Source organism: Micromys minutus, assembly GCF_963924665.1.
Source record: "Micromys minutus genome assembly, chromosome: 21".
NCBI lineage: Eukaryota > Metazoa > Chordata > Mammalia > Rodentia > Muridae > Micromys > Micromys minutus.
The window spans coordinates 13,161,892-13,187,514 of NC_137956.1; the positions used below are offsets into that span (position 1 = coordinate 13,161,892).

At 37.5% G+C, this 25,623-nt stretch overlaps 1 protein-coding gene across 2 annotated transcripts; it reads right to left on the bottom strand.

Annotated features, from left to right (window-relative positions):
* On the bottom strand, window positions 1-22,964 carry TMEM30A (transmembrane protein 30A). Of its 2 annotated transcripts, none has more exons than XM_080934084.1 (7): window positions 22,578-22,964; window positions 13,009-13,116; window positions 9,708-9,815; window positions 7,510-7,597; window positions 6,465-6,608; window positions 5,497-5,706; window positions 1-2,109 (listed from the first exon to the last, which is right to left on the bottom strand). In XM_080934084.1, the coding sequence occupies exons 1-7, from the start codon at window positions 22,812-22,814 to the stop codon at window positions 2,090-2,092; spliced, it is 915 nt and encodes a 304-aa protein (XP_080790210.1). In that variant the 5' UTR covers window positions 22,815-22,964; the 3' UTR covers window positions 1-2,089. The 2 variants fall into 2 exon arrangements, with proteins under 2 accessions (XP_080790210.1, XP_080790209.1); XM_080934083.1 differs by lacking the exon at window positions 1-2,109 and adding an exon at window positions 2,371-3,048 and having other exon boundaries at window positions 22,578-22,957.
* Window positions 22,965-25,623: the final 2,659 nt, after the last annotated feature.

Sequence of the window (25,623 nt, forward strand, 5' to 3'; positions counted from 1 at the left end):
TTGGACTTTAAAATATTTTTCTAGCTCATTCCATCAACAACAGGCATTTTACACATCAAAACTTTGTGACTGCAGCATTTTTACCCCTTCCCACTTTAACTCCAGTGTTTACAAAGTACAGAGCTGTGTAACGTAGAGCCTGCACTACCCTCAGGCGGTGTCCACACAAGACAGGGACAGGGCGGAGCCGCTCTCAGCTGCTCCCTTCTGTAGGGTCCGTTTACTGCCTGCTGGGCTTCATTGCTGTCACTGCCCAATCCCCAGGATAGAACCCCAACCTTAGTCAGTCTGCCCGGAACTAACAGTCTCACTGCTTCCTGGGAAGAGCCCTCAGTAACACTAAAGTCCTGTGATTATGTCAGTGATTAATGAATATAAACATAATCATTTGAACAATTAATGATATTTTTCAAATGTACACATGGATAAGTTAAAACGTGGACTCACTAAGACAGGGTTAAAAATGAAACCAAGCATTAGAACGAACAAATGGGCATTGTTATTTTAGTAAGACACATAAACAGTATAAATTATTCTGTTCACTTTTATTCATACAAAACATCCTAACAGAATGATAACTTTTAATATTATTAAGGTTACAAATAAATTTTGTCACTATCCAATAAATAACATTCAGTTGACTCTTAATAGGATTATTTTTCTATTAGAACACAGTTATTTTCTCCAGTTTATTTTAAACTGCCTTATGATTTCAAAGAAACATCTTAGCTTTTGCTTACTGAATAATTTTTTCAGTTGGAAAATTTCTTGTGCCAAAATACTTGCAAATTAATACATTTTTCTAAGCCCTCTACATAGTCACCTTAATGACATCAAATTTTCTTAAATATGAATGTCCCAGATTCTTCACATATATAACAGGAGTTGGTTTCACATGACAGGAACCAGGGGAGAGCAGGAACCACCAGTGCACTTGTAAGACTGATCAAGCTTCAACTGTACTTGTAAAGATTCTATCTTCTCCAAGCTGGGACAATGTAGCTCTTCTGTTCTCTTCAGCAGACCACTTGGTCCCCAGGCAGAGGCAGCTGCAGGCTAGTGAGTAGTCCTCTCACCAGCACTTACTCAGGAAAGACTGGCAGCAGTATCCTACACCTACAAACATCCCCCACACAAACTGACCATCATATGCAACAGGGACACTTTTCAGAATAACAGCATTCTGAATGACTGACAAAAGAATCGTTTTAGAGAAAAAAGAGCTTCCATCCTGAGAAGTTTTCATATATCCATTAATCAAATAACCCGTGCAAGTAGTTTTTTATAAGTTAGAGTCACCATGAATTACAAGCTTTTAACAGAATTTCATGTCATACAAAGCTTACTTAAGTGTGGCACATTTCTACTATGAATCATTCAACTTTGTTGTTCTTTTATGCACATATTAATCTAAACTGATATATTACCCAGACCATTTGATTTAAAATACAACCAAAGGAAATCATTACAAAGTCTGAAAACACAAGCATTCTACTACATAAATATGAGTTACTTTAGTTCAAAAACAAGTAATTTCATAGCAACTGAAACAACTGATTAATACATACATTTTCATGCATGTGGAAAAATAATTTACATTTACTTCAGGAATAAGTCTCATAGCAAACAAATTACAGCACTTATTCAATAAAGGACTATTAAAATAATTCTAGTTAGAAAATAAAGTAACTTCAATCAATATATTAGAATCTTTTTTATCATTACATACTCCAAATCCCATAGAATTTAAGTAGGAAATGTATAGAACATCTTTTAAGGTATATCTTAGGAAAACTAACCAAAATATTACCTTCATTAAAGAGAATGTGTATACATATCCACATTTGTTTGACCTGTATGCAAAAATTTAATGAAATATGAAAGAAATTAGGATTTCAAATTTTTCTGGAATATAGTATTAATACTAAGTCAAATCACTTACCTGCTAAGAACAGCTTGAGGTATTTCCAAGGCAGAAGCAATCATCTTAACACTACACACCACAATAATGAAAATAGGCTCCTTTGGACATTTGTATGTGGTTTACAGTTGAGGCATAGGAGAAGATTTGCCAAGCAGCTGTCCCATCTCAGCTATATTCTTTCTTCCCTTATTAAGTGTAAGATTTCAGGAAATTCGATCACACATTAACATCTCAAGTAGCTTTGGACTCCAGAATGCAACATTTTAGCCTAATGAGAAAGAATTTAAAATTCTACCCAAGACCCACCTGACTTCTTTAGATATTAATTTCTATGCTGGACAACCTAAAGTCTGAAATCAAAGTCATTATCAGAGAATTTTAATAGAGAAACTGAACATATGAACCACCTCAACAAGTGAAGACTTTAAGCCTTTACACACGACACATGAAAATGATGAAGTGTTTTATTTATATTTAGTCTTTCTTCAATCTGAACTGTAACCAATTTTTCAAAGGTTAGCAAGTCATTACACTCATACATCTCATAATCCCTTTCATCACACAGTAGGCACACATATACAGCATCATGTCAATATGTTATCAACACAGCATAAACAGTTTAAGCAGTAGACTCATTTCACATGAAAGAGGCTCTATGCATCACATGGCCTGTCCCAATAAAAAGCACACATTAGAATGTCATTTTAGCAGTTACAATATTGATATAATCAATATGGCTAAATTTTATACCCATCATATATTTTCATAAGTCATCCATGTAAGCAGCAAAGAACAAAGGCTGTTTTTTTTTTTTTAAAGTTATGAGCCAACTTCAAAATGACATACTAACCAGACATCAGCATTCAAAAGCTAGGTAGAACAGGACTGGCCTTGATGCACATGCAGTAGATTTGGTTTCAGAATATAAAATTAAATGGTGATGTCAGCAGTATTACTACTGTTTCTATATTTGTGATTAATTACTAGCAGTACAATTCCCAGAAGGAAGGAGATGGATCCAATAGTGATGTAAGCAATTCCCAAAAATGGATTCTTTCCTCCCATCCATGAAATAGTGCTCAAGATCATCCGTTTTCGTCCATCAAAAGAATGTACAGGGTAATCTGACGAGGGTATAGGAAGACTTTCTGTCTGTGTTTACTTGATGTTTAAAACACAAGTTTCAACGTTAACATTTAATTTAATTACTTATGTTTATATAATTCTGATACATGGGTACCTTGCTTATATATTATGAATCTAAATAGATAGATGATGGATAGATGGATGGATAGATGGGCAAATGGACAGATGGATGGACAGACAGACAGGCAGGTAGATAGATAATGATAGAGCAAACTATATTTTGTTATTGCTTTCAAAACAAAGTCTTACTACATAGCTCTGCATATCCTAGAACCAGCTATGTAAACAAGGCTGGTCTTTAAGTCACAAAGATTGGCTGCCTCTGCCTCCCAAGTGCTGGGATGTGCCACTATGCACTGCAAATAAAATTATATTTTAAAACTAATTTAGACTTTTTTTCTCTATATAGCACTAGACACTGAACCCAGGACAAGGCACTCTACCCCCATACATATTCCCAAACCTGACCTACTGAACGAAATAATGTTGCTATTAAAAGCAAAATGTCTTAACAAAACAGTAAAATTCAGTTCTACATAGTATCTTGGGTAGTTTTAGTCTTATTACCAAAGGAGGACCATAGGCTTCAAGGTAATGTAATATGGAAAAATGCATCAGATGAGCAATGATGGCCACACACAGTGTTACAGACAAGAAAGCAGAAAACAATCAACAGTATTAAGTTCAAAGAGCATGTTTAAACACGCAGCTACAGGACAGGGAGTACCCTGTAGAGGAGGGTCACAAAGCATGATGCCCAAGTTTTAGCTGGTCTGTTTAGAGCAATAACAAAACATATGCTCAAAGAATTGACAGCTTAGTACAGAATTCAAAACTGACTAGTAAGGAGATACAAGAGAGGAGAAAGCAGTGCTACATGAACTATTTACACGATCCATTCTAAGATGCTGAAAAGAATAGAGAAGACAAAATTAAAACTAAAATCTGAACTGAAACCCTCAAAAGGGCCACAGGCTGGAGGTATGGCAAGCTCTACTCTTACTGAACTCAATCTTAACCTGAGGCAAGAATCAGTGCTACTTAATTTAACTCCCCAAGGACCAGACACAGTATCAAATCAACTGTGCTCCTCCTTGCTCTTCTTCCTCTAAACATTCGGGGTTTCTGCTTTAACTCCGTTCTACTCTTCTCTTAATTCCCTCCATATCTTGCCACCTTTACAGCTAGCTCCTGATGTTTTGCAGGCCCCCAGGTTCCTGTATTGTTGAACTGTCAGTCTTAGATTCCCTACATTCTTCCTCAAAGTGCTCTCAGTCCTTGGGTCCCTACTACAGACTTCCTGCTATCTATAGAATCCCAGTACTATAGACTTTCCTCTCCCATGCTCTGTATTAGGCTACACACTGGCATGCACCAGTATGAGGTACTGGATCCTTTTAGATGCTAACTAAGAGTGCTGCCTTATATTTTGGCTCTCCTCTAAAAATAGTGGGTCTTTCCAGCAGCACATAAAGTGAGAGTGTGCATCCAAAACCGCTCCTAAACGGGTATAGTTTCTAAGCCATTGTTGCTTTCAGTCAGGCACTATTAGGCCATTTTCAGTTGTATAAACAAGAGCCCAAGAACCAAAGATAATCTTTATTTTTAAAATGGGCCTATTAACTATTTGCTATGCAACTCAAACTAGAAAAAAAAAACAAACAAAACAACAACCAAAACACAGAAGAAAAAAAAAAAAACAAACAGAAACAAAAAACACCCAGGCTGGGTGTGGTTGAGCACACTTTAATCCAAACACGCCTGAGGCAGAGGAAGGCAAATCTGTGAGTTTGAGGCCATTCTATTCTCACAGATATAGAAAATTCCAGGCCATCCACGGCTACAAAATGAGATCAGGTCTCCAACAAAGAATGCACTTACTGTTTATTTAGATAATAACAAGTGCAAAGATCCAACACATATTTAAAATGCTAATAATACCTTTATGTTCACTGTATATATATATATTGATGGGCAAAATACTTTAAAATACTGAATTTTGTTAAGGGATACAAAGAACTGCCCATATTTCCTTCTTATAAAAAACTGCTTCTAGGCCAGAGATGTCTGGGTGGGAAAAGGCACTTGCTGTGCAAGCCTGAAGACCTGAGTTCAATCCCTGAGACTCATATAAAAAAGTGACAGAAGAAATCAAGTTCTCTATAGTGTTCTCTTACCACTATATGTAAGTGTCTTGGCCCATGTGCATATACCATACATAATAATAATAATAAAAAGATCTTTAAATCTAAAAAGCAGAAATAAGACTTGATATCTATGCAGAATTAGAAGTGTGAGATCCTACATTCAATTACCAGTACCACAAAATAAGTAAATGAATCTAGAACACAAAGTAACATGTTACATATTTCATAAAACTCTTTTCAAACTCTATGTATACACATAATCAAAAAATAAAAGGATACTGTATGTGATGTTCAAATAATACTGTCCAGCTGGTAATGTTGGATGTAAATCATCTTTCCGTTCTATAAGACGATATAACTTACGAAAAGTAGGCAATGCTGCAGTACGCATCCAAACAATAAAGTCTTCATTTATGAATCCATTATTAGTTTCATCCTCAGGGTCTAGTTCATATACTGGTTTATCCCAATTTACTGGCTTTGTTGTATCTTGGTAAGTTAGGGAGGGAGAGAGATGGAAAATCAAAATATTCAATTTTAGAAACAGATTCAGTAAAAAGTTACAGCACTAAAAGAAAAAAACCACAATCTGAATATTTTCTTATATTCAAAGGTATAAATATATCCATATCCTAAGGATATCTTTAAAAAAATCTAAAGAGAAACCAATTCTATCATAACAAAATGTAAAAAAGACAGCAAATATCTCAAGAGAATATAAAAAAGATACTGAGGAAAAGGCAGATGACTTCATGTAAAAATAAAGCATTAAGCAATATATGAGCCAATGAGATGGCTCAGCAGATAATGGCCTTTGCCACCAAGTCTAAGGAACTGAGTTCCAGCCCCAGGACCCACATGGGAAAAGGAAAGAACAGATTCCCACAAGACATTCTCTGACTTCCACTGGTGAACTATGGGAATGTGTGTAATACACACACACACACACACACACACACACACACACCTGTGTACATACATACAAAATAAACAAGTAAATAAATATGAAATAAATTTTAAAAAATACTAAATTATAAAACTAAGGTAGTAGAGAAACAAAACTATATGTGGATTATAAATAGGGGTTTGTTAAAACAAATTCTGCAGAGAAATTCAAATAACAAATTAAAAGAACACATTTTCATTATAATTTTAGTACATTTTAACCTTTACATAATGTTGGAAAAAAGACCAAGACAAAATTTAGGTTACCTTACTAAACCTACTAGCTTTTAGACAAAGTTTACCTCTAAACTTTTCTTGGAGGCTGTCTTTTCCAGGTGGATTTCTGAATTTCACATTTTTATCTGTCCACCAAGCAATGCCTTTTTTCTTCAAAGTAATTGGCTTGGGATCAGATTCATTGGCAACCAGAAACAACTGCAACGTATCTAAACACAAGAAATGGAAGATGTTACTAACATTCACTAAAATCCATAGCATCTGATTTACTCTGAGAAATGAGAATCTGGGATTTGTTCCGAAAATAGTTGACAGAGAAGACACAGGGTTAACAGGCACCATTTACCCAGACGTGAATCAACATTTGCAAGTTTAGGATTCTAGATGAATACATGGACTTGTCCTCATTTACTACACATCCAGGTCACTTTCCTGAATGACTAGCTGACATGGGAGAAGGCCGTGAAAATTAATACTAATCCAAATTTAACTGGAAGGACAGCCTTCTTATCCTTCTTTGGTTACTGCTGAATTCCTAACAGCTCCTGCCGATCCATTTTTCTGTACTTGGTACTCAGTTCTTGAAACACAGGGTACAATGAACAAGTCCTTATGAATGTGTAATAGACAGAAATTAGGGAATTGGTGAAAAACACAAATATTTCAGTAATGCTAATATGTTTAAGTGGCATTGGTTTTGGTGCACTGGACTAAATAAATTATTCAAGTTAATTTTTACTTGCTTCCTTTAACAGCTTTTAATATAAATAAGTACTAGAAAATTTGAAATCATCTGTATTTATGGTTCAAACTGTGTATCTATCAGACATGCATACCTAAGTGATCAACTGTAATTCCCCTTTTATGGTATAAATCAGTGAAAGTGGCTCCATGGCTTTTACTTTCTTGTAAGAAATCAGAAGATTCTATTTTCTTCTCAGAGATACAAATCCATTCTCATGAAAGAGTGCTTGGGAAACCACAGGGCATTAAGATCCTATTCATTATCTGAATAGTTATCTTCAAGGTGAATTTCATAATTCCATTCACATTACTAGTCTATCACATAGGTTCCTAATCATGTCTGCATGGTGTTTATGTCTAGCATACCATTAAACATGCTGTTGGCAATAGCTCCACATGGAGCAATCGGTTTGTCTTCATTTCTTCGGTAAGGTTCACATTCCTTACTTGGATTCTAGTTTTCAGAAGGAGAAAGAGAGAGAAATTATCATCTAGATCTCTGGAAAAATGATGAACTAGCCCTAATTACTAATTAAAAATCCTAGCCTTGTATTTTTCCCCACTCATAAAGTATATGAGTCTGTAAGGAAAATAAGTTCTAAACTAATAACACACTTAAATACTAAAAATACACTATCTAAAGGGCACAGTAACCTAGGAATAAAGACACTGACATTCTATCTTCTTGGACAAAGCCCTTTATAAATGATCTCACTTATAAAATGAACACATCCAACATTCCAAATGTTGTAATTTGGAGTTAAATCTTCGTATCTAAAAAAAGAAAGAAAGGAATAATCTACAGCAGTCTGTAACAATCTGTAAACGGTGCAGGATGTTGGCAAAGCAGGGCATGTACTTGCCCTTCAGGCTCAGTCTTGACTCATTACTTACAAGGAGCTCAAGGACAGGGAAGAGTTGAAGAGTATATGCCTTAGCACTTCTGGAGCATTCAGGCAAGCCACAGAGATTAATTTTTTTAAACATTTAACAAACCAAGGTAATCTCAATTTTGAAAGTTAATTTTCACACACACACACACAAAATACACATACATACTACACACAAGCAAACTCTAGTTAACCTCTTGGGCTGTTCTACTACTGACTGACTTTGGCTTGTATTTGCACTATGTTTATACTGAGAGAAACACTGTGTGCACAGAAAAGGGGGGGTCATGATAGGGGTCTTATAATATCTCTTCAGTATTCTGAGTATTTTGAAGAAAACTGATTTCAGCAAAAGGGCTGGACAGATCAGTCTGGGAATCACATCAGCTACCATCAGAGAGGTTTCCCCTGCAGCAGATGGGAGCTGATATAGAGACACTGTGCTGAGAGTGTGAGAACTTGGAACACTCTTAAATGGGATGTCTCAATCAAGCCCTCCCCTCAGGGATCAGGCACCTATGTGGAAGAGGAGGCATAAACACTGTAAGAGCCAGCGGTAACAGAAGACACCAAGCAAACAGTATTTAATATGTACTATAAACCACACATGGTGCCAGAATCAAATAAACAGAGGTTGATGGAAGGTATGGAGGCGGGCCAGGGGGTGGGGAAAATCTAAGTTTGTCCTTAGAAGATCATGTAAGGTGATTCCTAAAGTAAGAGTTGTTACCAGTAGCCAGGCAGTGGTCTTGCACGTCTTTAATCCCATCACTCAGGAGGCAGAGGCAGCTGGATCTCTGAGATCGAAGCCAGCATGGTCTACAGAGCTATTGTCAGGACAGTCAAGACACACACACACACACACACACACACAGTAGGTCCCACATAAAATGCAGGCAGAAAAGAAACAACTATTCCTAACTCTAGCTGTCACATCAGAAATATCAAGCTCTTTGTAAATGATTCTATGCTAAAATTCTTTTCTACCTGCCCTGGCCTTCACCTCCCAAGTTATGTGATTATAGGTACGCATCAGCATTTCTGGCTCTCTACACTGTATTGTAAGAGATTCCCAAGTTCTAATAAATGAGAAACTACTCCTGTCTTCAAATGTTTGCCTTATTAACAAAATGACATGAGATACTTATGTACTAAACACAACTATGGAAGGCTGAACAGTCAGGAAATTAAAATGCCATCCATGGATTCCTGAATAGAGAGCCAAGCATCAGAAAAAAAGCTTGTTACAAATAGCCTACATTTCTATTTCCACAAACATTCACAGTAGATTTGGGAATTATGGAAGCTTTAAATTTTTGCTGCTTAGTCTTCCCACAGTGCAAAGTTTAAAAAATAGGACACTTTATCCTGCATAAGAATAATGAATAGAACCCAAAAGAACACACTCACACATCCAGAATACTAGACTTATCAAAATCCCATTACAAAGAGGTGAAGCCAAACTCCCAGGAAACAAACAGGCAGTAGTGGAATTGAGAAGTTATTTTGTGAACATTCAAAAAAAAGGATTTAAAAACTTGTTAAAACTAGAAATGACAAGCAATTCTTTAATGTCCTCTAAGATCATTAAGTCCTTCAGCATTTCTAAATGAGTATTTACAGGTTCTTACTTCAGACACCACATATCTATCTGTATTTCATCATTCTACTTACAAGCAAAGCACTAGGGTCTCCATTTAACTGGCTATCGTCACGAGATTTCACATAACGACGATGATTTTGATAGAAATTAGACAGTCCATAATACATAAACACGTTGCCCTAGAGAAAACAGAAAGGAGAAACATTTTATCGCAAAAGTTAGCATTTATGTTATTCATACTTTACTGGTTTACAATGTGTGATGAACAGGTACTAAGGTGAAGCAGAAACTAAAGTTGTACAATTAAATATAAATTAACTCATAGTAGAACAACTACCCTCTAGTTCTTATCTTAGGTAAGTTTTAAAAGAAGGGAAAATATTACCACCTACAAATCCGGTATTGACTAAGAAGTCAAAGGTACACTCTATTAACTGGCCTAACAAAGCTATTTACCAAGTATGTAACAAGCAGTGGGAGTACAGCTCAGGAATTGTCTTTGCCTGTCATGTGCATGTGTGAAGCCCTGAATTCAATCCCCAATGTCAACAGACATAAGGAAGCAAACAATCAAAAAATAAACCGCAACTGTAAATAAACTATTTTTAAACTTCTAAACTATCCATCAAGCATTATATGCAGTCTGGAGAGATGGCTCCTGGGTAGAGAGATGAGCATGCAGACCTCTGTGTGGATCCCAGCACATCCTAAAAGTCAGGCATGGCAACACTCATCTATAACTCAGAGACGGAGGGTGGCTAGGGAGGAGACAGGCAGATCCCAGGAGCTGGCTAGTCAGTCCAGCTTAAATGACAAACTCCAAGTTCAGGGAAAGACTGGTCTCATGAAATAAGGTGACAAAGGAAGACATGCACACCTTATACTACACACACACACACACACACCACACGTACAAAACACACACAAATTATTGTTTTTATTAAACTAAAGAAAAAAGTTAGTGTGCTCTGAGCTACTTTGTATATAAAGCTTTACTAATTCATTTGGTTTTCATCCAATTATCATCTACCTTTCAGAAAAATGATTAAACTTTTGATTTACTGTTCAATTGTAAGTAAGAACGAGAATACACAATTCCACAAGATGCTATATATACACTACTTTTTCCAATTTGTTAAAATTCATGTTAGTATTGTAGATATTCCATGATGACATTCTCCACACAGACTTGACTTTGCTCCTGACACTCCCTGCTGCCACACACAACTTCCCTTCTGCCCTCCAACAGTTCCCCAGGAGACTGCAGACTGTTAGCAACTAGTGAATTACTAATTGGGTTGCAAGAATACACTGTTACAATATTTTATAATAATAATCAAGATTGGTACTCTAATGGAGGTAACTTCAAAATATCTGGGGAAAAAGGGGTAACATACATAAACTGAATTAACTACAAGGTGCTAAGAAATCAGCTGACTTAAACTGTTACGGGGTTTTAAAATGTTATTTTCTGTTTTACGATTGAACAGAATCTATTTTTATATTCCGATCTTCAATTAAAAGAATTCTCTAAACACAGAAGTGATTTATTTGATTTGTTTTTCCATAGACATGTAAAGATTGAACACTTAAGGGTTTGGTAGCAGAAGCTTGTGTAATCCCAGCACTTAGGAGGCAGATGGAGGATCATTAATTCCAAGCCAACCTGAGTTTCACAGCAAGCCTAAGGTCAACACAGTACCTGACATCATACATCAAAAGTAAATAAATGAATGAAAATAATGATTGTTAAACAGCAAACAACAACCTTTTCCATGCTATATAAAAGGTATTAAAGTGAAAATCTTTGGGAGAATTTTATCAAATTGTGTGGTAAAAAACATGATAAATATGTTTAGGAAAAAGTAGCATCTAAATTAAGAACAATAATAGTAAATATAATTTGTAAACTGAAAAAGAGATTCTCTATATCAATTCTGATATAAAATTAACTTTTAGGTTCCCTTAAATGGTTTTAGTCCAATTCAAAATCTGTGAAGAAACAATCCTACAAAGACAAATGGTCAGTTTAAACAGGAATTCTAAAGTGCAGGGTTTTGTTAGTTTGAAAACAGGGTTTCTCTGTGTAACAGCCCTAGCTGTCCTGGAATACTGTAAAGCAGGTTGGCTTCAAACTCAGAGAGAGCTCTACCTACCTGTCTCCCAAGTTAAAGTAAATGTTTTGAATAGGGAGGAGATAGTGGAACTTCTAACTTGTCCAAACCCTCTCATTTATTCAATTCTGCACAGAACCAAAACTCACTGCATCTTTATAGTATACCCACCACTGTACTTTCAGTCTTGTCCCAAATCAGTTTTCATATCTTAGTCCCAAAGGCACTTTTACCTTAGTGTAAGATCATCTGTAACCAGTAGATGGCGTCCATCCACCAGAAACTACTAGTTATCACTCTATACAGAAAACCTGAATGACACTCAAACCTGGGTGTGTACTGTGACAGTTTTGCTTCCTGAAGAATGTTGTCTTTGGGTTTTTGTTTTGTACTGTTTTCTGAGACAGGGTTTCTCTATGTAGCCCTGGCTATCCTAGAAGACTCTCTGTAGACCAGGCTGGCCTTGAACTCATCGGGATCTGACTGCCTCTGCCTCCTGGGACTAAAGGCATGCCCCACCCCTACCTGGCTCCTGAATAAAGTTTTTAAATTCAATTTTCAAGTATAGGGCAGAACAAAATGGCCACTATCCAGGACAACTCTGAAATTTTATGTTCTTTCCCATATGCTCATTTACCAAAAATAGAGACCAGTATTAATGTCACATAGGCAGGAATGCACATCCTACACACATACACACATGCACATGGGGCAAGGTCCAAATACCAAACTATAAAATATCAATAAAGTTGTGTTTATCAAATAAGTGTTTGATTTGGGGGTATTGTTTTACATCTCACAAAATAATTCAGTTAACTAATGGGATGATCAATGTCTTAAGAAAGATTTATAATTAAAAGTTATTTTAAAAAATAAATATAATCTTAAAAGGCCAAGGATTTATACAATCTAAAGAGAAGTCAAATTACCAAGAAATAATTTTAAAATACAAGCACAAGAAAATTATAAACTTGACAAAAAAATTAATTCCTGCCATTTAAAAAATGGATCATTATTAACGATGCACCTTAAATTTTGTCTACAAAATACTAAAAGGCAAAGAATTCAAATAAATATATTTAATTACCAGATTTAATTAATTTAACAATGTAACAACTAAATATATAGAACAATCTTCAGTTGTCTATAGATTCCAATAAACTAAGCTGATTTGTCAATATAAATAATTTTTAAAAAAACCCAGCTACTATTATTTTTTAAACATGCTTTTTCTAACAGATTACTTTGAAACACAGACCTCAAATGACTCTTCCAGTGTGAAGTTAATGATACAAACACAAGATGTCACATTCGGAGACAAACATTTATTGCAGGGGCTGGAAGGTTCTGTTCCAGTGTAGTCAATCTGCAAGAGAAAAAGGTTAAGCAAGAAGTTCCTTACTTACATAATCTATTAAAAAGAAAAGTAAGTCCAACAAAGCAATGGGGACAAAAACTCCTGTCTAGTACTTTAACAGTATGAGGTATTAAATAGTGAAGAGTTCCTCTTCATACACTGCAGTTGATAGTCCTTTTTCGCTCAAAGAAAGAAAGTCTTATGGATAAAATTATAAATACAAGATTCAACACTGTATGATGTATTAAGATGTAAATGTTTGCAAGATCCATACTACTAAAACACCAGATTCGTGGAGATCTATACAACATTTCTTCTTAAATATGACAATTTTAAATAGTCATTTTTCATGGTCACCTCTGCTTTCCACAGAACATTTCCAAATTCAGAAAAAAAGGGGGACAAGAAAGATTGGCGCAAGGAAGGAAACCTATGGGTTCAGAAAGTAACTCATGGTGGAGTGTTTCCCTTGCATGCAGAAGGCCCTGGATTTGATGATCCTCAGAACCATCAGAAACCACAAAAAGCTTCCCCCCCCCCCCCAAAAAAAAAAAAAAAAAAAAAAAAAAAAAAAAAAAAAAAAAAAACCTGAAACTGAGTCTGGGTCCTGGGTATTTCAGGACAGAAATATCCCAAGTGACTGGGGTATCTTTGTGACTCAGGTGTGCCCCTTGGTTCAAACCAGAGTTTACATGAAAACAAGCTATTCAAAATAAACACTAGTCCCGGGAAGACCAATCCTTTGGTTAGGGGCTTTGGCCTAGCAAAACATCTATGAGAAATGGCTAAAAATTTATAGTTAACTATTATGTAGCCAATGTTCAATCAAACATGCCTAAATGTGCAATCCTGCACTTCATTCTACATAGTGTTGTTCAGGGGAGCCTTCTGGTTGTTAAGGCACAGACATCCTTTGTGTTTCTTCCAAGAACCTTTCTCTTCTCACAGTATATGGCATTTAAAATGAGGATCTATCTTGTGAGAGGCAGGGGAAATAAGGGATCTGGGGAGCCCCCTGACTTTGAAGTAAGAAGTACGCTTAGCTTAGGGAACTACTTTGTATCTAAAGTAAAGCCAATTACTAGAGAGTATGCTTTGAACCTGTGGCATCTGAAGCTAACTCGGTTAGAACTGAATTGTACAGTACCAGCTAGAGTCAGAAGACCTGCTCTGGCACCCCAAATTTGTTTTTTGCATTATAAATAAGAAAAAAATTAAACACACCTTATTTTTAGAGAGTACTTTTAGTGGAGCTGTCTGTGGACACAGACTACCCTGTTGTTAGAGTTTGGATAGTAAGTGTCCCTTCAAAAATGCCCAAGTGTTTGGATCTTGCTCCTAGCTGGTGATGTTATTTTGTGATATTCTGAAAATTGAGAAGTGGACCTGGAGAGGAACACGTTTCTGAGGAATAAAGTTCTTGGTAGCTTACTATCCCTGCCCATCTCCTCTCACTACTTCCTGCTCACCATGTGAGTACCTTCTGCTACATGGTTCTGCTACCATGATGCTGTCTCGTTTCAGACACAGACAGAAAGCAAGCTATGAACTGACTGTCTGAAGCTGTTTCCAACATGAATAAATCTTTTCTTCCTTGAGTTTTTTTGTTTTGTTCTGTTCTGTTTTGGGTTTTGGCCAGGTAATTACTCCACAATCAACATTTCTCCCCCAAAGTGGTCTATTTCAACAATGCCTGAACATTGACATTATCATCACCTAAGGTTTAGTTTAAGTCACTTGTGACAGCTATCCTACTGTGTACTCAGCCTGTTTGTTTAACCTGTTTTTCTTTTCTTTTCTTTTATTGAATATTTTCTTTATTTACATTTCAAATGTTATCCCCTTTCCTGGTTTCTCCTCCGGAACCCCTCTATCCCATATCCCCTCCCCCTGCTTCTATAACGGTGATGCCCCACCCACCAACCTACTCCCTCCTGCCTCCCCATCCTGGAATTCCCCTACACTAAGGCATCAGTCTTCACAGGACCAAGGGCCTCTTCTCCCACTGATGCCTGACAAGGCCCATCCTCTAAAAACTGTTTTAAAAAGAAGAGATGAAATATCAACTAGTCAATAAATATTTCTACAACCTTGTAACCCAGAGACTGATTCTTGACCAGCTCTCTCACCAATTTTTGTGATACTTTTATTGTTAATAGAATAAAACTAAAATTTTCAGCCTGACTTGGAGCTGGTATGACCATGCCACCAAGTAGAGTTGGTGCAGTAGAGAAGCTTCCAAAAACTTTTCTTAAAAGGCCTTTCTTTAACCCTTTGTTAATCCTTCAATCAACACTGCCGAAGCCCAGAAAAGGTAACCAGAAGTCTGGCCTCCAATCTGAACTTGAGCTTGAGAATTAGTCACTAAGAATGTCCAGGCAGTAAGCTTCAGATAGAGGGCTCTGTAAAACAGAACCGCTTGTTATGTTCCTAAGGAATTTAATAGGCAATGGAAATCTTGAATACTCATGGTTAAAGCAAACCCTGATGAATATATACCATGCCAATCATACCCGCTGCCAAGTGCTAGAAGCAGAGCTTAGAAGGTAAGAATGCTGAGACAAATGAGGACAATGGAGGCCCAGCTCACAAGGTTTCAGAGGAACAAGGACTCTATCAGGCACTGGGGCCATTGATGTGATATTTTTGGGCAAGAATTTTTTTTCCTGTCTGTGTTCCAAAAACCTAAAATTTAAAGATAGTAAACTGATTTGTTTGGAAGAGGAAATTTCAATACAGAATACCATTCAGACTGGTACTGAAGATGCATATATGTAGACAGTATATATAGGAAGATGTGATATATACAGAGATCAGTACCGCCGTAGACAACCCTCCTATGCAGCACTGAGGAGACATAAGCAAAGTGGTTCCCCGGGATCAACACAAAATACTAATACAACTGTGACCCAAGGTGACCTGGGGTATATCTGAAGCTGGTAGCAAAATCAGCAACATAAAAAACGCCCTCCATGTGATAATAGTTTTTGAAGGCACAAGAGAACAAAAGATGATGTCATAGGGAGAAACTGAGAGAGACGTGTTCCCTCAGAGAAGCTATGGTATATAATAGCCTAAAACTGGAGACAGTTTCAGTGGAGACTCCAAGATACTGAAGATGCCAGAACCTTAGGGTATCTACACAAGTGGGGCTATTCAAAGGCTTTGGAACCCAATTACTTTACAAGCCACACCCAAATGCTGGACATACAGCTGCAGTATTTGATTTTTCCCTGCCAGATTTTTGTTTTGCTTTGGTATAACTGTTTTATGCCCCCAGTCCTTCCTTTTTGGAATAATCATGTTTGCTTTATATCATTAAATGCTAGAAGTATGTAACTAATTTTTATTTTATAGAACTTCACAAAGTTAAGCTTAAAGCCAGTGAGGATTTACAGTAGAACTGCATTTTAAATTACAAGGTAAACAACAATCAGCCTTGGTGGACAAGGACTATCATGTTATGGCTTAAAGCTGATATTTTACACACCAGGCTGACAAGTAGGATAGTTGATAGTTTAAATCATCATCTTATAGTCTAGAACCACTTGAGAATGGAATCTCAGTGAGTAGTTGTCTAGACTGGGTTGCTCTGTAGGTATGTCTGTGAAGAACTGTCTTGAACAGGCTCACTGATGCAGAAAGATTAGGTCTTGGATTATATTAAAAGGAAAAAGCAGATGAATACAATCATAGATGCATTCATTTCTCTGTGTTCTCGACTGTGAACATATAACTATTTCAAGTTCCTGCCACCTTGACCTCCCTGCAATATGGACTGAAACCTGGAAGTGAAATAAACCCCTAAAATAAACCCCTCTCCACTAATTTCCCTTTGTCAAGGTGTTTGTTACAACAGGAAACAGAACTAGGACACACGCTCTACCACATCAGCCAAAGTTTATCTTTGAACTACTGAGGCACATTCTGCATGTGTCATTCACATATCAATGTTTAATTTTCCTCTGATATTTCTTTTCTTTGCTTCTCCCCTAATTTGTTTTGTTTTGCTCTGGGTGTGTGTGTGTGTGTGTGTGTGTGTGTGTGTGTGTGTGTGTGTGTGTGTGTCTATGTAGCTAGGGTTAGTATTGAACTCCTGGATCCTTCTGGGACCTACCTAAGTGATAGGCCATAAAACACTATGGCCAGCTTATGTGTTTTTGTCTTCCAGAGCTGAAGATTGAACCCAGAGCCTGACATAGCTAGGAAAGTACTCTGTCACTGAGTGACTGCTGCATCTCCAACCACTTTAAGTCACCCTCCTACCTTCTGTGAAAGGAATGCCCCCTTTGAAAAAAATTAAGAAAAAGAAGTCCTGTCAACAAACTTTTTCAATTAATTCCCTATACCCAAAGAGGTACTTTGTACATGGGAAATGCCCAACACTGATCAAAAAATCCTTGATAAACAGAACTCAATCTATAAGCTCTCACTATCAAATAACCATTACATCCTTTGTCAGTTGAAACTCAAGGGGAGTTTGACCTAATAAAATCTGCCACGGGGAAGTAACACTAGTTTCCAAAAGACAAAGTTTACTAAGGAATAACAGTTCTAAACATCAAAGGAGGCCACCAAGAAGTGAAGACACAAATCCCCTACCTTGAAAATTAATTTTCAAAATTTTTAATGTTAAAGTAGTTCAGGCACAGTTCAGAACACAGTAAAAATGAACCTTTCTAACTACTTAAATCCTAATGACAAAACACCAGATGAGGTACAGACAGGTGTAAATAATAGATTAGTTGAAAAGTTACCATCTTTGTTCCCAGACAACTATGAATGTTCCCCTAAGTCAAGGGAACATTTGTTCTTAGTAATTCTAAAACCACAGCCTATTCCTCAGAAGAAGACTGAATTTAACGTAGTGATAAGGAAGAATTTGAAGGACATGCATTTCTGCACCGTATACAAGGAGAGCTGGAAACTTCCATTTTTTGAATGTAGATTTATCTGAAAGGAAATCAATGTAATACCCAAAGAGGTCACATAACAAGATGCTGACTAATAGAGGTCACTTTAAGTACTAATCATATTACTGTAAAGGGAACATTTTAAGTGCTTTAAGAATTTTCTGAGGTCCTTAGAATGAGTATTCAACAAAACTATTTTGGTAGCACATGCTAAATGTGCCAGTACATTTCTTTAAAACTTTAAATCAGGGGGAAGGGGTAGTTTTGTCTTCTATAAAAGACTAGACTATAAATATTTTAGGCTGCAGATGCCAAGGAAAACTTTTAGTCCTTTTAAAAAAAGAAGGTTTGCACCTTTCTTGGGTAATAAAATTTAAGATATAATCACAACAGTTATATACAATTTCTTGATAGCAACATAGCTTCACTTATGAACTAAATTCTTTAAGGGAAATACCCCCAAATAATTGGTATTCAAGTTAGTGTTTTCTTTAACCAAACTACAAATGCTCATCTGGAAAACCAGTCTCAGTTCCTAGCCCTACCCCCCCCAAAAAATAAATAAATGAATGAATAAAATAAAATAAAAGGCTTATCATGCAAGGTTCTTTTCAAAGATTCCATGTTTAATTACCATAATATATTTGAGAGGTTAAAAAAAAAAAAAAACCTTATCCGTTCTTGATTCTACGCCTAAGTTTAAGTAAAAACAAAGATTATTACTTAATGCAGATCAAAGATTTAGTCTCCTTCAAGAACCTTACAATCTAAGGATTCAAACTAGAAAGGAGGAAAAACATAGACAGCAACTTTTTATCAGAAACAGGAAATAATCTGGACAAAATAACTGAACATAGAAAATTAAATAGAATTTACAAAACAAGGAAAGCTGGGAGTTGAGCAAAGTGGTGATCAGTCCACTAACACTACAACATTTTTAGCAATATTAACTTTAATGTCTAGGTTCTAGGTATTGCTGAATAAATGTTTTTAATAGCACACCCAAATTTGACTCTAACTATTAATTAAGTTTTCTTTTACTGTTTTTGGCTATCCAAGCCAGCAGTGAATTACTACATTCAAACAATCTTGCTACTTCAAGTTTCCCCAAAGTATCTGGGGCTATTGGAACAGGACACCTGAACCAGCTCTCTAAGCATTAACTCGAAATTATATCACTTCCAACTGTTGATGCTTTTACAGAAGTTACAAAGGTGGTATTTCCAAGCTGGCTGCATGTCTTGGCCTAGCCAAGAGCCTCAGAGGAACATTCATTGCCTTGTGGTGGGAACATGCTCAACTCTTTTAATTGTTGTCAAATTAAAAAAAAAATTCAGCCTTTGATGCAAATAATAAAGACATTAAGCAAATGTTTAATAAATATATTCATAAGTAAGATATTTTAATGGTTAATAAAATTATCAGTGGTATTTTTTTAAAAAACCTACTTTACTATGAGCACTAAAGTATAAAAGGTCTTCTGGGAAATGGGAAAGGTTCATTAGCTTTACTTTAAAGTTTCCAAATTCTAAGCAAACACTTCAAGCCAAACATTTTGATTTATAAGTTACTTTTGCCCTAGTAACCTGAACTACACTGCAATTGGACTACTAAGTTTTTACAAAGAAACCTAGATCATGTAAAAAAAAAGATGGCAGGAATCAGTTTGGGTAAGAACTGCTCATTTCCCATTTAGCTTTATTTTATTTAATTTTACATTATTTTTATATTTATTTATTTATTTATTTGTATAATACAGTATCATCTTTTTAGTCTTTCTTGTCAATCCTAGAACTCTCTATGAACTCTCTATGTAGAACAGGCTTAGAGATCCAGCCACCTGTGCTTCCCATGTTGTGTGGGTGGACCAAATGGGTATCTGATGATTGCTGAGGCTGTAAGAGGACATGGGATGACCTAGAATTGTAGTTAAAGACAGCTGTGAGCCACTATGTGGGTACTGGAACTCAAACCTGGGTACTCTTGCAAAAGAAGCCAGTGTTCATAACTGCTGAGCTCTCCTATCTAATTTTAATAACCGTCAGAGGCTTTTCCTCTAAGCTAGTAGCTGACAAAAGGTAGAGGAGAGGGAGGTAGCTTAGTGGTACAGCACTTCCTGTGGCCCTGAGTTCAATCTCTAGCACACAGAGAATAGAGACTAAAAATACAAACTTCTATGTCCCTTTTGAAAAAGCTCTCTAAGTTTTTCTAATAACTCAAGGTCTAATTTGAAATAATTTTGCTATCTATCCAACACTCAAACTTTTATCATTCTATCTGCATGTGTTGGTGTTAATACAAAATTTCCAGTAACTCCTAATTTTCATTTCTTCTGATTTCAATTACGGCATTTTTAACATAGCATTGTTTTAAGTCAAAATTAAGTTAGAAGTCACATAATTTCAGAAGTGAGCAGCATTTTAAGGATCATCTATTCTAAATCTTTTAGTATATTGAGAGCAGCACACAAAAACTCAGGTCCCATCACCAACTAGAGAGTTGGAACTTTCGCTCTACACCAACTCTTAACTCCAATGTCCCTCTGAGCAAACTACAATATACTCTTTAAATCAGGGCCACACTAAGCACAAGAAATTTCCATTTCACTAATGACTAAGTGTACATTACTTCAGAACCCAAAAGTTTTAAAGAAAATTATTTTCATCTGTAGTAAACAGTACTAGGGTTTTTTTTTTTAACAATTTAGTAAGTATTTATACACAATCTAAATTATCATTGCTTTCACCTTAATATCTTAAGTTTAAGTAAGATGATTGAACTTTCTAATGCTTAGGACAAATTCTATTATATTTACTATCATTTCAGTAAGGATCCTAATACAGTGTGAGAGCTTACACTTTGGAGTCAGGACAATCGCACTCACAGTCCAGTCATACCTCTAGCTGATCTTTAGCTCTCGTCTCCTGCTGATGGGTCAGAACTCACATCTGTTTAGCTTCTAATTGTGAAATCTTAGAAGAAATTCATCATTCTATTTATTGTAGAGATGAAGAAACTAACCTTCAGAGAAAGTAGGTCAATTACCCCCAAATCTGAGTTAATTAAAAGCTGCAAAGCTCAAGGTTTGAGTATGGCAGGGAACAGTAGTGTTTTACATCTGAGAACTTTCTTTTCAAACATTCTGTAACATTTGTGCAATTTTATCCAGTTGAACACACCTAATCTGAAAGTCTGCAATCCAAAATATTCTAAAATCCAAACTTTTCCCATGCCCAACCTGGCTGGCCCAGAGCTTCATTTACATTTGGAACATTTTGGACTACATTTGAGTACTATCTAAAACAAGGCTAAAAACAGGAAAATAAAAATATATACCAAAAACATATGCTGTAAACTTCCTCTAGTCAACACACTGAAAATAATCCTTAAGAAAAGATTTAAAAATATACTCTAGATACTATTCTGTCATTGACACTGAAGCACTGTGCAGTTAAAAAAAAAAAAAAAAAAAAAGTAACCACTTTACTTTACCAAACTGGAAAAGGCACCAAAACTCCCTAGCTAAAATGACTGGGGAGAGTCAATTAAGTCACATATATGCAACATTTATTTTTAAATAATGTACACAAAAAATGTTTACAACAACAGAAGAAATCGGGGCTACTCAACATCACTCTTGCCAGTTCAAACAGATCAAAACTCCCCTACAATACGGAGGAGGACTTGTGGATGTCTAATAACACACCATACTCACATTCTGCTATCAACCAGTCTTTACTGATGCGGATGGATAAAGATGCAGTGTTTTCTGCACCAGCACAAATCAAAATGTTTCCCCCAGCAGAGTGTTTCCACCATGTCTAAGTAGAATATTCTAAAAAACAAACAAACAAAAAAACCCAAAACAAAAAACACCCCAAACAAACAAACAAACAAAACCCAGTGCCAGTGAAATAGTTTAAAGCTATTCCAACGTATTTCGTGTGGAGTCATTGATACTCATGTTTTTGGAACTGGGGCCACTGTGGAACACAACTAGAAATGAGTACAACCTAAAAGCAAACTAGAACCGGAGTTTCATGCTTTTAACTATATCGTGGCCAACAACTAAAAGTATCTAATTAGCTCAAAATGAAAGTTACTGTGTGTGCCTGTACGACTTAATTTCTTCACAGAAGAATCAATACCTTTATGACTCCGGGTCCTTCACCTAACCAATTTGTTAACCTCGGTGTCCTGGAATAATCCCCAGCCAAATAACAATAATCTACCCCCGTGAGTTGCTTCAGAGTTAAACACCTAAATCTTTTTCCTCCTTGCTCCAAAAAAACAAAAAACAAAAAAACAAAAATAAAACAAACCATACACGGTACCTCTCTGAAACCCACGCAAGCTGTCCCCAAAATAAATATCGTCCACCCGACATTCTAGCTTTATTCATTCCGTTTCCGGCCAGGTCAATCGAGAGCTAAAGGAAGCTAGCCCACAAAACTGCAAACTCAGAAAAGCCGCAGAAGAAACCCAGGAGGCACCGGAGGGCGGGGCCCGCCTGTCACCTTCCGTGAGCCGGGGATCACCGCCACGCCCCTCCCTCACCTCGATCTCACGGATGTTGTTGGAGGTGACGAAGATGCCGATGCCGATGGGGATGAAGATGAGGCCGATGATGAAGAAGGTGGGCAGCACCGTGCCGGCCGTGAGGATGGGCTGCCAGGCGGGCAGCCGTTGCTGTTTGAAGGCCGTGTTATCCGGCCTCCGGGTCTTGGCGGCGCCCCCGGGAGGGCCCGTGGGCCCGCCGTCCACCTCATCCTTCGCGCTATAGTTCATCGCCATTGGTCCCCGGGCTCCGGCTCGGCCACGTCCAGCTGGGCCGCCCAGGGGACCTGCCTGCCGACCCTGACAGGAGACGCGCGGTCGTCGCTGCCGCTACTGCCTCCGCCACCCGCGCCGCCACCGGGGAGGCGGAAGAGGCGGGACACGCTTCTGCGGACGGCCGCTGACCGGAAGCGGGAGTCTTCAGGAGCCGCCCCAGGGAGGGAGAGAGAGGAAATAGGGAGAAGATTGAGGGACGAGGGGAGGGGAGGGGGAGGAGGATGGAAGGGGGAGGAAAAAGGCGGACGCACCCTGATCATCTGCCCTGTGACGACAAAGTGAGGGGCTTAGGCCGGGCGCGCGGCTACGTGGGCGCATGCGCGGCCCTGAGCGACGTCAGGACGTCTGCGCGCTGAGACCGCAGCGTCTTAGCTCCGCGGGAGGACGCTACTGTTTGCGCACACTTCCTGTCGTTTTTATCATGGAGACCTCTTGAGCTGTCAGGTCGGGCTCAGTGACTCGGGCGCGCTACCTGTAATTTCTGCGCTGGGATGACTCCTCTTACTAAGCCTACGCCTCTTCTGAAGGGGATTGTAGGGTTCTAGAGTCCACATGTTTAAAAGGATGCAGATCCCTATTGGATTTTAACTCGCCACCCAATGTGCCCTTACGAATTTAAATGGTGACACGAAAGCCATTTGATCTATTTAAACAATTCAATAATGTTACCTACTTTAGCCCTAATCCCTCGATCCTGGTCGATTTTCACGTATTTTTGTCTCCTGAACATTGATTTTGGAGGATTACTGTTAAAACATGGTAGTGATTTTTTTTTTAATTTGGCAATCAAAAAACCAGAACATAATTCCACTTGTTTAAAATGAGGTATTAGTTTTTACCTGCCAAGGAAATACTCGTTAAAACTGTGTAATCCCAGCACTCGAACGGTAGAGGCAGAATAATACAAAGGCCAGCCTGAGCTACCTGAGAGTAGGAAACCAGAGGGAAATCCACAGAGAGATAGGACTCAATAAGAAAACAATAATTAGTAACTCAAAGACGCCGAAGCAGTACATACAAAGAATGCAAAGTGTAGAGACCAACTATAAAGCATAAGATGCTAATCATCAATTGACTGCAGGCTGGGTTTTTTTTTCTTTTTGCTTTTCTATATTACAAATTTTATAGGTATGTAAATTTACAAAAATAATTAGCGTCTACATTTTAAAATTGTGTTTGAAATCTAGACTGTCTGACCAGAAATGCCTACTTTTAAAAAGTGTTTGTCTGCAGTTTCGACTTGCTCGGGTATGCTTCTTTGTGATCTTGGATTTTTTTCTTTCTTTCTAGGTTTTCCAGACAGGACTTCTCTCTGTGTAGAGCAGCTGTCCTTAAACTCTAGAAATCATCTTGCCTCTGCCTCCTGAGTGCTGGGATTAAAGGCCTAGCTGATCTCTCAAATTCTTAAGGCCACTAGAATCCTTAGGTCTATATTTTGACTTAGCAGCTGAAGTTTACCTTCAGCCTGGCTCACATGAAAAACAGTCTGCCATGATTAGAGAGGCATATCCTTTTATTTCACTAGGTTCTGTTGATGAGTAAGATGCTCATCACAGTACTGGTGAAAATCATGGATTTTTATTCTTTTTCCCCACCCCTGTCAGATCATCATGGTTGCATGTGTTCATTCCCTTAATTCTCCTGCAGCACTTGGTTTTTAAATAGTGTTACGATTGAACCTTCTTTCATCCTACAATTAAAAATATTCAGGGGGGGAAAAGATTGCTTCTGTGCTAGTAAACTGAGACAATTTCCCATCGATATATTTTACATTGTACTGACTAGTCGAAATACTAGAATCATATGCATAAGCCATTTACAAGAGCTACATTTTGCATGAAAGATTTGAGCATGCGAGGATCGTACCCACAGGTTTCTGGAACCTCCCCCAGGATGCTGCCGGACACATCACTTTGCTGTAAAGCTTGTGTTGCTACTGTTGTTATAGGAGTGGAGATCTGATGGTTCCTGGTGTGCTTACCTACTACCTCCTGTTTCCTTTAGATTCCTCATAGCAAAGATCGACTGTCTCTGCTTTATTAAAAACATCACTGGGGACTGGGTGGTGGTCACACACATCTTTCCTCCCAGCACTTGGGAGGCAGAGAGAGGCTGATTTCTGTGAATTCAAGGCCAGTCTGGTCTACATAAGCGAGTTCAAGGACGGCCAGAGCTCCACAGACCTCAAAAGGTATCTTTTTTTTATTTAAGGTAGGATTTGTGTGACATTTCTTAATGCTGTCAGATTGATAGTCTGAAATTTTGCTTTAGCATTTGAAATGTAAGTTTTATATTGTTTTCTTTTTTTTTTTTTCTTTTAGTTCAGTTACTACATTATGCCGCTATGCATGAAGGGGGAAAATATGTAGAAGAACAACTTTGATAAGGAATGAAGAAAAGAAAACCTAAAACTGTTGTTTTCCTATTTGGTCAAAGCTCACACAGGCCCGTATGTCAAGCTCCTTTAGTACTTCAAGATGCTGTTAGTTCTTCAGCATCTGAGCATACACACGTTCGTGTGAGTCTACAGATCAGTTCTGCCTAGGAAAGTGGAAGATGAGAGTCACAGTTCTTAGAACATACCCCAAACCAAGACAAACGTGTAGCCCTGGCTGTCCTGGAACTTGTACTGTAGACAAGACTGGCATCAAACTCAGAGATTTACCTGCCTCTGCCTCCTGAGGGCTGGGATTAAAGGTGTGCTGAGAGAAAGCCCTGCACAGTTTGAATACTTTTCAGTACCCATTTGCTCCACTCCCATTCAGCTAAG

What these genes read in the sequence shown, in the direction of transcription:
- TMEM30A (XM_080934083.1), bottom strand. Translation starts at nt 22,814, where the DNA reads ATGGCGATGAACTATAGCGCGAAGGATGAGGTGGACGGCGGGCCCACG. An exon ending in TGCCAACAGCATGTTTAATG is followed by an intron (nt 6,609 to 7,509) that starts GTATGCTAGACA and finishes TCTTGTGTTTAG; the next exon opens with ATACGTTGCAGTTGTTTCTG. An exon ending in CCTCCAAGAAAAGTTTAGAG is followed by an intron (nt 5,707 to 6,464) that starts GTAAACTTTGTC and finishes TAACTTACCAAG; the next exon opens with ATACAACAAAGCCAGTAAAT.